The sequence below is a fragment of the Physella acuta genome, unplaced genomic scaffold (assembly GCF_028476545.2).
Source record: "Physella acuta isolate Inbredline_101_S28 unplaced genomic scaffold, ASM2847654v3 ptg002275l, whole genome shotgun sequence".
NCBI lineage: Eukaryota > Metazoa > Mollusca > Gastropoda > Physidae > Physella > Physella acuta.
Window position 1 is genome coordinate 37871 of NW_026733774.1, and position 15625 is coordinate 53495.

The following is a 15625-nucleotide window of genomic DNA, read 5'->3' on the forward strand; positions in this document are numbered from 1 at the left end:
CCGCAGCACCACCCCACCCGGCGGACAAGCTCCAATGACGTCATCACATTGCACGTGAGATCAAAAGAACTGACCACATAATGATGCTATTATTAATAATTATTTAGCTTGAATTTGTGCATCGGGGTGTGTTAAAGTGGGGAGGGGGGGGGGGTGAGAATAGGTTCTAGCTTAGGGGTCGTCATTAAATTACGTAACTTCGTACAGGGGTCCATTTTGTGACGAGGTGGAAAGGGGGAGTGGGGGTTGGTTTAGATAGTGTGACGTCACATTTGTGTATTTTTAAAAGTTATGTTAAAAACTGAATTTCAGCCGTTATTTCGCGTTTTAGAAAACTGTTTTAATAAATAGTAATAAGGGGTCGGTGTATTCGAGTCGGTAAAGCGGTTGCTAAACCGAAAAGTCTCAAGTTCGAACCCTCGGGCAGATGAGGCTCGTTAACTGGGGAGAGACAACTCCAAAATCAAACAACTGCTGCCTTGTAGTTTGTTCTTGGTTGGACAAAGGCTATGGAAGCAAATCCAAAAAGAAAAGGAGGCTGAAATCGGAGTCAATGGCCTCAATGGCGTATAACCTGTTGACACGTATCCTTAATTGTGTTGTAGGGGGATCCCTTCCAACACTAAAATTAAGAACGAAGAAGAAGAATAGTAATATAAAGGGATACAAATACGTTGACCGGACTCAGTCAATATTATGGAAAGAAAAAAAAAATCGATGTTCAAAAAAAAATAAAAAAAATTAAACTTCAATTTTGGCGGGGGTTGTGGGTAGAGGTCTGACGGAGGTGAGGGGGTGGGGGTGAAAAATCGTCCCCAAAAGCGTGACGTCATTTATGGATGAGCCCTTAGCGTGGCAATCGCCGTCTCACTTCAAAACAAAGCATACTGAATAATACAACACAACTCATTATAGACCGGATTGACCTAACGATTAGCCATACGATTATTAATTTAAAAAATAAAAAATAAACATAGTGTCGGTGTCGTCGATAACGATATCGATAGCATAGAGCTGGGCAACAGAGTTTCTTCCATCCATCCGTCTACCGCCCCCCCTCCCCGAAAATTTCAAGAGCCCCCCCCCCCCCCCCGGAGAAAAAAGTCTGGAAGAAACACTGCTGGGCAAGTAATGGTTATGTTATTTTTATAGCAGAAATACTGCCCAATTGCCGCACTATTCAAGTATGTGGTTTAGGGGTCGTCTGTAATAGGCTGAATTCTTCATTAGACGATGTTATCACCCCATCTTCCCATTCTTTTCCTAATCATCAACTGACGTCACATTTAAGCCTGGACCCCCCCCCCCCTAAAATTGTAGTTTTTATTTTGTTTTAATATTAAGTGACCATCAAAGGAAAACCTAGTCCAAAATTGATTAGTATTAATTACAATGTACATTTTTGAAGTATATGGATTAAGAACATTCAGTTACCAAATTTCGTTTTAAAATAAAAATGTATGACGTCACATGGTCTGAATACAAACCCCCCCCCCCCTCTAGTTTCAAGTCATCAAAGAATCCCGACCCCCCCCCCCCCCCCCTCTCGGTGTGTGACATCATTGTGACGATTCCCTGGTTTAAAAAAAACGAATTTTGAAGCAACCAACGCGATCCCGAAGTCGTGATTAAATTTTGCGATTATCTAATTCTAACTACTTAGATATTCCTTTTTAGCTCCTCCGCCCAAATCCAACATAAAATTTTTCATTTCTAAATATTACAAGTAAATAAAAATAGGGCCCTGGTAAACAAAACACAATTCTGTAACAATAGGGCCAGGGCCTTCTGTGACCCAGTTTCATATCTGCTGCTGGTTGGTTAAATGTCAAACGATCGCCTGGAAGAGAAGGTCAAACACTCAAGTCAGTGCGACATGATAATATATGCAGGCCGTCTGGTAAATTATACACATATGGAATATGCTAAAGCAGCTGAATAACACTTGTGTAGCAGACGGTAGCCAAACTTATAAAAAAAATAATGTTGTATTGAATTACCTTTATAAAAACGTTACTTTAAAAATATGTATGCTGTAAAAATTCCGAATTTCGTTTTTTTTAATTTTGTTTCGTATATTAATTAAACCTTGAAGAAGTAGAAGGTTTTGTTACAAGTCTACTAGGCTAAGTAGAATAGATGATACGTTGGTGGATTTTAACTGAAACAATCAAGGAAAAGTAAACTAAATCAAAATTTAACATATTTTGCATACCGGGATTTTTCCCAGATATTTGTTTCTGATTGGAACGGCACTAAAACTTCCGAGGAGCGCACTTAAAATTGTTTTATATTTTATATTCAGAGTTTCTTCCAGGCATCTCTTCGGAGGGGGGGGGGGGGGGGCGGCCCCCCCGAACGAAATGGAATTTATATAGAAAATATATACTTTTGACAGTGTCCGCCCCCCCCGGAAATCGTTGTCTGCCCCCCCCCCCCCCCAGAAAATTTTCAAGTGCACCCCCGGAAAAAAATCTGGAAGAAACACTGTTTATATTTCGTCTGCCCCCTACCCCCACCTTCGAGAGATGCATGAAAGAAATGAATGATGTAGGCCTGCAATGATGAGAAAAAAGTACACCTAAACCATACATATGGAAAAGTTGCGACAATGGCGTAGCTATCGGAGCGGTTCACTGTATGCCGAACTTTTTTTCTCAGTGATAGTCCACTGAGGTGATAATGATATACTTTATACTTTTTCCTCGACGAGCTGAAAAACAAAGTTAACGCTAACACGTAATGGCGAACACTCCCGAAGAATTTTACAGAATGTCTGAACGTTTGATTAACACCTGTGTCATAGATGAAGAAGTTGTGGTACTGAAACTGGTGGCGCCACATTACTTACCGCATCGCAAAATGCTAATTTATAAAGTTGCGAAGTATTCCAAACAATATTACTGCAAATACTAGAAAGGGGTCATCCATAAATGACGTCACACTCGTAGGGGGGGAGGGGGGGACCGTTATTTTGTGACGATGTGTGATGAGGGGGGAGGGGGGGGGGGGGGGGGTCAGATGTTGCGACGTCACATTTTTGCATTATAAAAAAGCAATGTTAGAAAACGAATTTTAGACGTTATTTCGCGTTTTAGATAACTGTTTTAATAAATTGTAATAGTTTAGACAAGATTTTGGAAAAATATCGATGTTTAAATAAAATTCAACTGCAATTTTGAGGGGGGGGGGGGTTGTAGGTTGAGGTGTGACGTCATTTTAGGGGGGGGATCTGGCTTTTTTGTGACAATTGTGTGACTGAGGGGAGGGGGGGGGGGAGGTAAAAATCGTCAAAAAAAGCGTGATGTCATTTATGGATGACCCATAACAACCTGCTACAGCTGCCATCAACAAACGCTCTTTTTCCACTATGCGACGGCTAAATTTAAATAAGTGTACCACGAAAAACTCCTGCGAGGATAGACTAAATGGTGACGCATATGCAAATATTCACAGAGAAATTGTAATCTCTGCTGACGAGATTCTTGATGAATTGGGCCCAAGAAGAGTTGAACTGCGTATGTTGCTGATTAATTGTAATAGTAGTTTTGTTTATAATATTTTCTTTGTCTTTTTGTACATCGGTTGCATATAAAAAAAACTGTATATTAAAATACTGTTGAAAGTTAGTGGAATTCCCCCCCCCCCCCCTACGAGTTTCTACAGTTACCAGTCGTTACTGTACAGATACACACACACACACACACACACACACACACATATATATATATATATATATATATATATATATATATATATATATATATATATATATATATATATATAAAGGCCTATTATAGGCCTATAAGGCAAAATTTTGACACCCCATAAGAGAATTCTGGCAACGCCACTGTGCGGCACAGGTAGGAAAGATCTTATTTCTGTCGTATGTAACGTTTGCGTGCCCTATAGGGACTAATAATATATTTATAAACATATTATTCACTAAATCCGTAAGAATGGTACATTACATTTTGTCGACAAAAAACATCTAAGTAAAGATCTGAAGTTTCTCGGTAATAAATTTTAAATTCGGCAATTTGAGGAACCATATTGTATTATTTTTCTTTTCTGTGAACCCGGAATTATTTTCCACAAAAAGTGAATAGACCTTTCTTAGTATTCTAGATTAGATCTAGCTAGACCTAGGATAGACCTAATTAATAATATTCTTTTTAACAAGAGGTGTTTTTTTTTAAGGTAAGTTAGACGTAGCTACATTACAGTTAAAATAGTTAAAATCATGATCATAATCATAGTCATACGCAAGTCAGATCTGCTACTGAACTGTAACTTAAAAATAAAAAAAAACTTACTCAGTTACACAGACAGTGAGACAGTAGAGAGTAGTCAGTAGGCCTGAGTTGAGTACGTAACACTGAACACAGTTGAGTTAAACTTGTATCATTAGTAATACTTAAGTTAATAAATAAATCAAGCTAATACACACTGATCTAGCTAGATTCTACTAGAATCTAGATTCTAGATCTAGACTAGAAGATCTAGATCTAGATCTAGTAATAACTAGGGCGCCTAATAATTTTAATTAATTTAGGATTAGTTAGGCTAACTGATTTTATTATTATTAGGCCTAATCATTTCACATTTAGGACCAATTTATTTAGGTTAATAAAAGTAAAGTTTAGGCCTAGTATTTTAGTATTATTATAGTTACTGTTATAGGCTCATAAATCAACCCAGGGCAACTAGAGTGTAGTCAGTAGTGACTAGCCACTACTAGCTTAGTTAATAGATAGATAGATCTAGAAACAGAATCTAGCCAATGACTTGATTTAGAAGAAATCTTGAGTGACAGGGTCAAATTATAAATTTTGCTAAAAGCCTATTTAAAAAATGGCCTATCATGCAAGTTGTATGTATTTTTATGATGTAGCTTAGGCTATTATAATGATTATTGTAGACCTAGGTAATCTGATTAGGCCTATGTATGTACACTATGTAGTAGGCCTATGTATTTACTATATTTAGCATTGAAAGGGGAGGTTTTAATTCGAGTCACAAATGAATATCCCTGTTCTAAATGCTTATGCATTGAAAGCTTGTAAAAATCACTAGTGATAATCACAATGCCATAATCTGATGTTGGTCTGTAATGATTTAGACTATACTAGACTAAACTAACATATTTTTTTTATTTGTAGGAAAAATGGGAAAAAGTAAATAGAAATTTTTGCTGTACTTTAAAAATAGTAATAATTGAGTGTATATTGTGAGATGATAAGGGGGGGGGGGGGCATGTGATTGCTAACTCAGATGAGGCTGAAGACAATTCAATTAGCAGTCAATGGACCATAAATGTCACGTAACATGTTGACATGTATGTTATAGCTGGGTTCTATATGTGTACCACAGTTATGCAGTGAGAGGGTAGAACTACTTGATCCAATATTATATTCCAATACCACTACCATTTCATTATGTCTAGCCATGCAATAGTGCATCTTGAAGCACGACGACATTAACGCTTACAAATGAATTGACAGAATGACATTGTTTACTAGTTTTTTTTATTGCACTATAAGAAATAGACATCGGACGACTTGAACAAACGATACTAAGACTGGACAACCTAACCCTAACATAACACGAACAAGACTAATTTAAGCTTCTTCCCCGGCAACAACGAACTCACACTAAACGTCACTTTCTTGCGTACTGCGTCACACTTTCACTCGTTCAATATTATTGCTTCGCACCAGCATTCATGCGCACCAATTTGTCTAGTCAAACATACATCATAACAACATAATATTTAGGCTAGTTATGTTTGAGAAAAGCACCTTGAAATACTTAAATATGTCAATATATTTCTTTGCATCTCTAGGCTCCACTGTTGCCAGAATGGATGTGATTGATAAGCTGAAGACAAAATACAAGGTAAGAAAAGTGAAAGTTAGTGATACTTTTCTGCTCATTAATCAGGCATTTCAAAGCTATACTCAACGGCAGCATAGAAAATACTTGATGCAAGCCCTGCCTACTTACATGTATTTATGTTACTTATTTATTTTGACAGCTGAATTATTATGATATTATGATTGAAAACATGTTTGTTATGAAACTTGAAAAATGTTATTTAAAAGTTAAAGATTTGCCTTCCGTATTTCAGTTAATTGAAAGTTAGGTTTCAATTTCCTTGTGGTAACTTTCATTTCCCGGTCCTGTGGTTTACCTTCTAGCAAGTTAAATTTTTAGCTCACTCAGTGGTTAGCATTTGTCTTCCTGTACACCCCATCCTTCTTCACTCAGTCACCATATGGTGGATAAAAGTTCCTTTTTCAAACCTGATAGTCCATGGGGCAAGTGAAGTAAATTTCACATGTTTCTGTGACCTTGACATATGAAGGGATAGTGTGGTCAGCACTATCTCCAGCCACCTTTACTTTCCCTAGCATGAGCTAGGTTCCCATGAGAGATGTTGAACCTGGATTCAAACTCGAGATTTCTTGTAAGCAGTCTAGGGCTCTACCGCTAGGTCACACCATCCCATATAGTGGATAAGGATTGTTATAATCATAAGGAAATGTTTGCTTGATTATCCCAGCATTGTAATAATATCCTCTTGTGGTTTTGTTTCGATTAATGTACTGTATCCTCAATCACGCTGCCTAAAAATTTTGCCTGAAATACCATTTTTCTAATTAAATTTAAAGCAATTTCATGTACCTTGATGTATTTTACAGCTGTCGTCAGAGACTGAAAGTTTTCTGAAGCTCAGACTGGACCAGCTGGCCAACGGTGGAGAGCTTGACCCCTCCAAGAAGGATGAATATGTAGAGTCACATAAGGAAGCTAACGACAAAGCTGCTGAATGCTTTGATGGGCAAATCAAAGAATTCTCAGTGCCATCTGCTGGTGTGCCAAGTAAGTTCAGTTTGTTTTAGATTTCTTCTATGAGCTGCTAGATTACTTGTTTGAGTAAAAAATATAATAGATGAAGGCGCAAGTAAGAAGCATTGGTCTTCTAGCATGTAATGTTTGGGAGCTGCATGCAGGTTTTTTTTTAGAGAGAAAAGGTATAAATAAAAATAATATTTTGAATGATTTAATTTTTTACTAATCTGCTCAATGACATTGTGTGTGTCTAGCATTCCAATTTATTTATATTAAAAGATGGTATTTCCTTGAAAGTAAACATTCCAGTTTAATTTTCCAAAGATGGGATCCCCCTTTAACCTAAACATTCCATTCTACTTGAGTCTAAAGATGGTATCCCCATTAACCTAAACATTCCATTCTAAGTGTATCTAAAGATGGTATTCCCATTAATCTAAACACCCCATTCTGCTTGTATTTAAAGGGGAACAGGGCATTTCCCCCCTGTCAATTACCCCCCCCGGATATTTCCCCCCCCCGACATTACCCCCCAGAGTAATTACCCCCCCCCCCCCCCCCTGTCAATTACCCCCCGCCCAGTAGGACATTATTCCCTCCTTTCCCCCCCCCCCCCCCCCCCCCGGACAGGGTTAGGGCTAGGTTTAGGGTTAGGGCCAGGGCTAGGGTTAGGGTTGTGCCTAGCTTTGGTTTTGGTTTTGTGTGAAGTTTTAGGCTAAGGTGGATGCTTAGGTTTTGGTCTTTTTCTTAAGGTTTGGATTAAAGTAGTATATAGGTATAAAATTCTAGTTAGAGTTAGGATTTTAACTTGAGGGGGGGGGGGGTAATTGCTCCGGGGGGGGGGGGGTAAATACGGGGGGGGGATATCCAGGGGGATAATGTCCTGTAGCCATTTAAAGATGGTATCCCCATTAATCTAAACATTCCATTCTACTTGCGTCTACAGATGGTATCCCCATTGATGTGATAAAACCCAACATCTGTGCCAGACGCCCAGGAATTCTGATCAACTTCCATGGAGGTGGGAATGTGTATGGCTCCAGGAAAACAACTGAGGCTCTGTGTAAACTGCTGGCCAAGTACAGTATTTAAATCTTCATTTTGTTGTTTTTGTTGTGTACATTGTGCCTATTTGTCTTTTACTTATTGGTGTCTTGACGTTGCCTGATTGCTTTACAATGAATTGCCAAAATGGTGTAATTTCCCCCCAAAAATTTTTTTTAGTTTAATTTTCTGAAAGTTAAAATAATTCAGTCTTTCAAAACTTGATTAAGTTAACATACAGTTTGTGTTTACACACAAAAAACAAAAGTTTCCGTAAAAAAACCAATAAGTATTTGCTGTTTTAAAAAAAAATGTACTTATATATTGAAGCTAAAGTAGTATGTTATATTATATTTTTTAATGTACTCTTATAGGTAAGTAAAAAATATCTATGATGTATAATTTAAACTGGTTATAAATTGCAATATTCAATTTATTATTATTCTTTATTAAAAAAAATTAATTATTTCAGGCAATCATTATAATCAGCTTTTAGAAAATCAATATTCAGTTAGCTTTTAGGCAGTGCCAGTCAGCCTTGTAATATTACAAGTTTTGTTCTTTTTTTACCAGGGAGCTGAAGTGTGTGGTTGTTAATGTAGAGTACCGTTTGGCTCCGGAATACAAATTTCCCTCAATGTTCGATGACGGGAAGGCTGTTGTTAGGTGGGTGATGATGAACAAGTCCCTAGTAGGTAGGTCAAGCATTGATTTTTTTTGCATTACCATTGTGGTAACAAAATATACAGTACTTATTTAATATGCTACATTATAAATTTTCACATAAGTGTGGTTTATTTTTAGATTTTTATTTTAAGCATTCTTGTTTAAGTATCTATTTTTAAGTGACTAAATTTCAAAATACGTAGCTAATTTTTAAGATATAATTCAATATTTGTGGTACACAATACAGTATTTTAATATAAGCTGTTAGTAATTTTAAGATTTGAATAAAGCTTTTGTTTACATTATGGGCTGAAAATCACATAAAAGTTTATGGATTGGGTCCAGTCATATTTTAAAGTGTATACAGTATTGTTGAGATCGATTTTAAGATTTGAAACAAGCACTTGTTATTTTTTAAAGTGTATACAGTATTGTTGAGATCGCTTATAAGATTTTAAACAAACGCTTGTTTATTTTTGTGGCTGAAAATTACAGCCATGTTGGTGTGATTGGGTCCAGCCATAATTTTAAAATGTATACAGCATTGTTTTGATCTATTTTAAGATTTGAACTAACCATTTGTTTACTTTAGGTGCTGAGAATGACAGCAAAGTTGGTGTGATAGGGTCCAGCTCTGGTGGAGGTATAGCAGCTACTGTAGCTTTTGAAGTGCCTGGGCTAGACTTTCAGGTACATTGGTTTTTCTAGCTGAAAATGTTATACAATTTTTTAAAGATTGTCTCCAAAGATGGATAAACCACTAAAGAAATTTATTCTAAAACTAGTTGTAAAGAAGAGTTCCAGCCGGCATTACATGTAATAAATTAATAATTATCACTGGTGTTTACATTTCTGACTATAAATAATTGCAGTTTTATTTTTGCTTCATGAGAATATTTTGTGAATTTCAGGTTTTGGTCTACCCATTCTTAGACTGGAGATGTCAAGGCCCCAGCTATGAGGAATTTGAGTTCACTGGGAGTTCCATCAACATGACTGAGATGATTAGAAAGTGAGTTGGGATTGTATCTAAAAAAAATAATTTATGGAATTTCACTGGAATGGACAGCTGTGTTGGCTATATTTGAATTAAATTGTATGTTTATGTCTACAATATTTATATGTGAAAGTGTATCTTGGCTATGTATTGTTATGTGATAAATATAAATTATGTCATTTTGTAATAAATGTTACATGTATATCTCCTGGTCTGACTTAAGTTTCATGTATTTGTTTCACAAGCCATGTATATATCAGTTATTAATGTTATATGTATGTGCAAGTCATGTTTATGTCAATTATAATTGTTTTTATATGTAGTACAAGCCTTGTGTATGCCAGTTATAAATATTATGTGTATGTATAAAAAGTCATGTTTACATCAGTTATAAATTTTATATGTATGTAATATATAAGTCAGGTTTACATCACTAATAAATGTTATATGTTTTAGGGGTGTGGACATGTGTATCAGGACAGAGGCTGACAAAACCAACGTACGCGCTTCACCCCTCCTGCGCAACGACTTCACAGTCCTCCCTCCTACACTGCTGCTTATTGCTGAAATTGACCCGTACAAAGACTCCAACTATGGTAAGTAAAAAAGTAAAGTTTCCCTTTCAAACCTGACGGTCTATGGGGCAAGTGAAGTAGAGTTCACTTGTTTCTGTGATCTCGGCATATGAAGAGATAGTGTGGTCAGCACTTTGCCCAGCCGCCTTTACTTTCCCTAACGTGAGTTAGGTACCCATCAAAGTTGGGTGGACTCAGGGACGGTCAACTGACCAACTATGGTAATTCATAAAAATTAATTGTTTATTACTTTGTGATAGGACGGCATGGTCAAGTGATAGTACACATTACTAAATACTTGCAGGGCTTAAGTTTGATTACTAGACTTGTTGTGCATAACTGGGTCCACTCAATTATGATAAGTACTTGACTAGTCAGAAGTATAGGCAGCTGGGCATACTTCTGATTATATAATCCTTTTATTTTCCGAGATGTATATGCCCCATTTATATATTATTTAGATCTGAAGCTTCTTTACCTTTAAAACTATTTCTTGTCACAGTCTTATTCATAAGACTTTTCTGATATTGCCTTACACCCAAAACCAAGGCGATCTTTTATTGTAAGAAATTTGTTTAGAAACTTCCATAGCGATATAACCTTCAACCCACGTCAATGGTAAAAGAGTTTTTTAAATGTATAGTTTTTTATTGTAATAAATTTAATTAGAAACTTTATAAGACTTTAGGGATATTGCCTTCAACCCAAAACTATGGTAAAAAAACAGTTTTTTAAATGTATAATTTTTTGTTTGTAAGAAATGTAATTAGAAACTTTGTTAGAAATAATATGTATATTGTTTACAATAAAATGATTTCCAGAATTCAAGTCTAAGATGAAAGCTGCTAATGCTGTCTGTGAGAGTAAGCTGATGAAGGGTGCTATACATGGATTCTTTTCTTTGCCTGGTAGGTAGCTGTTTTTAATTGTTTTTTTTTTATGTGAAGAAATTATTTAAGGAACTGTCCTTGGGGAAATCTAAAGTATAAAAATTAATTTAAAATAATGCTTAGTTTATTGTTGAAAGAAAACAAAATGTTCAGTGCCAGTTTTCACCATGTGAGGGTTAAAAGATTTGTAAAACCGTAATCTGTTAAAAAAATTGATTCTTAAAATTTTCATGAAGGTATTTTTAAAAAAATTGAATTCTGCTTTATTTCTTTAGCAAAAAGTTTTTAAAATAAAATGTTTTTGTTAGGAGACAGTGTTTATGTTGCAGTCATCTTAAAAAATCTTATTGTATTTCATCTGAAAAAACTAAGTAAATGTACAAGTAAATATTATTTCAGGTTTGAAAGAATTTATTTTATTATCAATATTGCCAGGTATCTTTCAAGAAACAAATCTGAGAGCTAGAGAGATTATTGCCCAGTTCTACAAGAAACATGGTGTCTGCTAGCTGGTTTTCAATCCCAGAATCCTAGTTCAGTTTTTATAACTTTTGGTGCAGAAGAGCTAGAAATGCTATTACATAAAATGAAAAACTTGGATTGGAAGCGAATTTCAGTCAGGTTGTATATTAAAGTAATCACTTTATATTTTTAGCATAAACAATACTGTGAATATATTCTGTAAATAGTAGCAGTTCATTTTTAAAAAATTATTATGAAATGGAATGAAGAGATTGTGTAACATCAGGAAATTGTAATATACAGCCTTGAAAAATAATGTCATTTTTAATTGTTAGTATTTGTTTGCTTTTGTTGATGTGCAAATGAGGGTTAAGTGTTCTAGACACTATCACAGTAGCATTTAGACAGTAGGGGGTTAATCACACACTTTATGAGTGTTTGAAGAAAATATCAATTAATTAAATGTTAAAAATAGAAAATGAATGAAAGTTTAAAAAATGTCGCTGTATGACTTGGGTTTTGTTAAGGGCTGTAGCTAATAGTTTGGTGATAGAAATTAAACAACTGTGTCAATCTGATAGCATTGAGGTATTATAGTAAGGTTTAGCATGGTTAATTTTAGGACACAATGGAATAGTTAAAGTTAGTTTGCTACATTTTCCTAGCCTGGTATATAGGCCTAGCTTGTTGTTTCTGTTTTGTTAGTTGTTTTTTAAGGATAATTTGGTTATCTAAGATTACAAACATGTTATAATTAAAAAAAAAAACCCACACTAACTGTACTTAATGAATTTAATCATTGATATTTTACAAGCTTCTGTGTGTTCAGCTGTTTATTTGTTATTTAATTTAGAACACTTATTTTTGTTTCTTCACCATATTTTGTTACATTTTTGAGAGTGTTAACCCTTTGAGCCCTGGCCTCCCTGATCTAATTTCTCCTATTTCCTGAGCTCCCAGGCCCAAACCGATTTTCACTTATCTGCTTCTAACTTTGCCTATAACTTTTGAACCGTTTGAGATAATCAAGCCAAATTTGGTATCCAGACTCAGAATCAAACAACAATGCAGCAAGATTCTGAAATTACTTTTTTTTACAATGTTTGAACAGAACAATGTATATAAAACGAACACATAATTATTGTTTTGATAGAACATAGAAGAAACAAATTTACATTTAGTAATTGTTTTGTTATTATTGATACCTGGCCATACTAGTTCAACGCCCAAAGTCCACTTTTGTGTGATAACTTTCAAAACAGTTATCACTGCCGGACCCGATGCAAAGAAAAAATTCGCATGTTTTGCACCAGAAATTTTTTTTTCGTTTTCGGCAAGTCTTTGTCCTTGACACCACGTGCATCAGAGCGTACTTGAACAGTTTCATTGTCACTGTCAATTTCAATGTCACTGTGTTCAGTCTCAAATTCAACGTCACTATCATCACAATATAGACCATGAATATTATCTTCTTCATCAGAATCAATAAATAGTTGTATTGCCTAAGATGCAGTCATTCTACTTCTTTTGTTGATATTTCGGTCTTTTGCTTCATCTTTTGCACCAACTTTATGTACTGAAGTCGACGGCTGTAGCTCAGCTTTTCGTTTCGGCTGCATTGCTACGAAATGTAAACACTTTCATTTTTCCTAAAAATCAATTTTTAAAATCATAATCCCGCACTCAAAAGACATTTGCGCAGTTTTAGTCAGTCTTCCGCTAATTATAATTAATTAGATGATATACCGGCCGCTAGGAATATGACGCTAGATCATCGGGCCGGAAAACCAGCTTTTCGGACATATATGCCTAATGTTGAAGCCGGTTTACCGGCCTGGCGGGCTCAAAGGGTTAATTAAAGTTAACGATGTTTATAATAATCTCACACTAACTGTCTCAATATTTTAATTATCGTCATTTTAAATTAAAAATGTATTCTTTTTTTTTTGTCAATTGTATTAATGGGTTTGGGTATCTGTAGTTTAAGAGCTGAATGAAATTTCTTGAACAATTAATTAAGCAAAATTAATTAAGCATGAATTGCTTCTTACTAACAACAGAGTAGACAAATGGTAATAAAACATATATTTTGGTGTAGTTTCTTCAATATTTTTATATAATCAGAATTACAATATATATTGTTGTGCGCCTTTTAAAAATATGTTTTAGATGAAATAATTATGAAATTGGCTATTTATTTAAGAAAAGCTTGCTGCTCTAGCCTATGTTATAGACTGTTAGTCCTCAATGATGCACTTAAAACCCTTAGCTAGAATATTTTCTGTTCTATCTACACAACACAATATGTGTAGATAGCAACTTAAAAAATTGGGTGTTTAGTGTATCATCAGAGAAAAATAGGGCATAAAAGAAAAAGCAGAGAACCACATACACGTATTAAGTATGTGAATTTCATTAAGAATTCCGTTAATAAATCCAGGTTACGCTGCTTTTTTTTTGTTTTTGCGATGTGTTCAGTGTTCTGTCTGTTTCAGACATTGTTATTTTCTTTGCCACTTTTATTTGGCTAATGCAATATTGTATTTTTTTAACATGGATATCATCCTATAACCAGATATAGATTCTGACCTCTTCTCTTTTTGATGTTCAGTATTTTAACCTTTCTAAAAATATTTGTAAAATTACACAGATTGTAACATACACAAACATTGGAATGTCTACAGTATTTAAACTCTCTGATATTGTTGTAATAATATCTCTATTAGTATAGTTACATGTATTATTGACAACTATCCAAATAAAATAGAATAGTATACTATAAAACACTGTAAAAGCTACTAACCCAGCAACATAATTTGAATGTATTTACTGTAAAACTTTTAAAATTTCTGGTTGGTTTGTGTGTAAAAGTATCCTGTGCTGTACAGACAAATCAACACGTTGGTGTTAGCAGCTATGACTTGCAAAATGAGCTGTTCACTACCATCTTTACACAAGAGGACCACATTCAGAAGCTAGAAGCCTTGATTAAACAGCGAAAAATGTAAAAATAATTTACATTTATATATGAAATAAGTTACACAACAGACTCTAAAACATAGTATATACTTATTAAGCATCAGTGTATATATTTTGAAATTTTATTAAAAAGATATATGTTTGTTTGTTTTGGGATTGTTTTAACTGAAAGCTTGGTATTTTTTTGTGTTTGTGTATGTTTAGAATGTTATGCCAGTTTTTTTTTCGCATTTTTAAGCTACTCTCAATTTGTGTTTGATTTTAAGCAAGCCATTATTGCTATTACAATGTTAAAAGGAAAGTAAAGAGCTTCAGATCAAATTATTTGGTAGTTCTTAACATTAGGTAGATAGCGTGTTATATATAATGTTGTTGCTACTTTTTTGTAGTCTTGGGCAATAAGCAACATATTTTCTTCTGTAATTTTTAATTTTACATATAATGGCAGCAAGATATTTTTTTTTACTGCGTATACAGCAGCAACTATCTTTAGTAATTTTCACTGAATAGAGCTTGAAATACTTAAACCATTTTTTAAAATCACAGTATGTGTAAGACTTTATAGCAGTACTTTTACTAAACTAATGTTTATCATATGCTCATACTAAACTCATCCCTAAGCTCAGAATGTTAGCTCAGTATTGTACAACAACCTTTTGCTCATTGCTTTATCAGAGTATTTATCTCATTGTAGGCTCAGTGCGATTATTCGTCCATGAGTGATTTCAACTTCAAAACAGTCTTGGGCTACAAAAAAAACATCATTATCTTTTACTTTTTGTGCCCAAGACACATGGGGCAGCCACAGAAAGCTCCCTTCTCTTTTAAAAAAAATCAGTTAGCTGAAAATAGTTTGTTTATTGATGATTAAAGACAGAACCTTCTTAGCTCACAAAAACACAGCGAGTTAAATTGCAACAATTAACACATTTGGTTCAAACCATAGTTTTAAAAACATCATTAGCACACTGTGGTCTCCTCATGAGATAAAAAAAAATCTTAATTTTATTTTCTGGCTTTCTTGAATTGCTCTAATTCATGTTACAGTTGTTAGTTGTGTTTTTAAAAAAAATGTAAATGTTACAATGTCTTCTAAACTCTCAGAATTTACCAGCGAGATTGCATGTGTTATTTTTAAATGTGTGTTCTATCTTTTT

At 34.6% G+C, this 15625-nt stretch overlaps 1 protein-coding gene across 1 annotated transcript; it reads left to right on the plus strand.

Moving 5' to 3' along the window:
* Window positions 1-4078: 4078 nt before the first annotated feature.
* On the plus strand, window positions 4079-12533 carry LOC131932773 (ethyl acetate hydrolase). Its single transcript, XM_059289687.1, has 10 exons — window positions 4079-4200; window positions 5846-5898; window positions 6705-6885; window positions 7802-7934; window positions 8473-8594; window positions 9158-9255; window positions 9477-9577; window positions 10019-10158; window positions 10959-11045; window positions 11463-12533. The coding sequence occupies exons 2-10, from the start codon at window positions 5863-5865 to the stop codon at window positions 11534-11536; spliced, it is 972 nt and encodes a 323-aa protein (XP_059145670.1). The 5' UTR covers window positions 4079-4200; window positions 5846-5862; the 3' UTR covers window positions 11537-12533.
* The last annotated feature ends 3092 nt before the right edge of the window (window positions 12534-15625 follow it).

What these genes read in the sequence shown, in the direction of transcription:
- LOC131932773 (XM_059289687.1), top strand. Translation starts at nt 5,863, where the DNA reads ATGGATGTGATTGATAAGCTGAAGACAAAATACAAG. An exon ending in GCCATCTGCTGGTGTGCCAA is followed by an intron (nt 6,886 to 7,801) that starts GTAAGTTCAGTT and finishes TTGCGTCTACAG; the next exon opens with ATGGTATCCCCATTGATGTG. An exon ending in GTACAAAGACTCCAACTATG is followed by an intron (nt 10,159 to 10,958) that starts GTAAGTAAAAAA and finishes AATGATTTCCAG; the next exon opens with AATTCAAGTCTAAGATGAAA.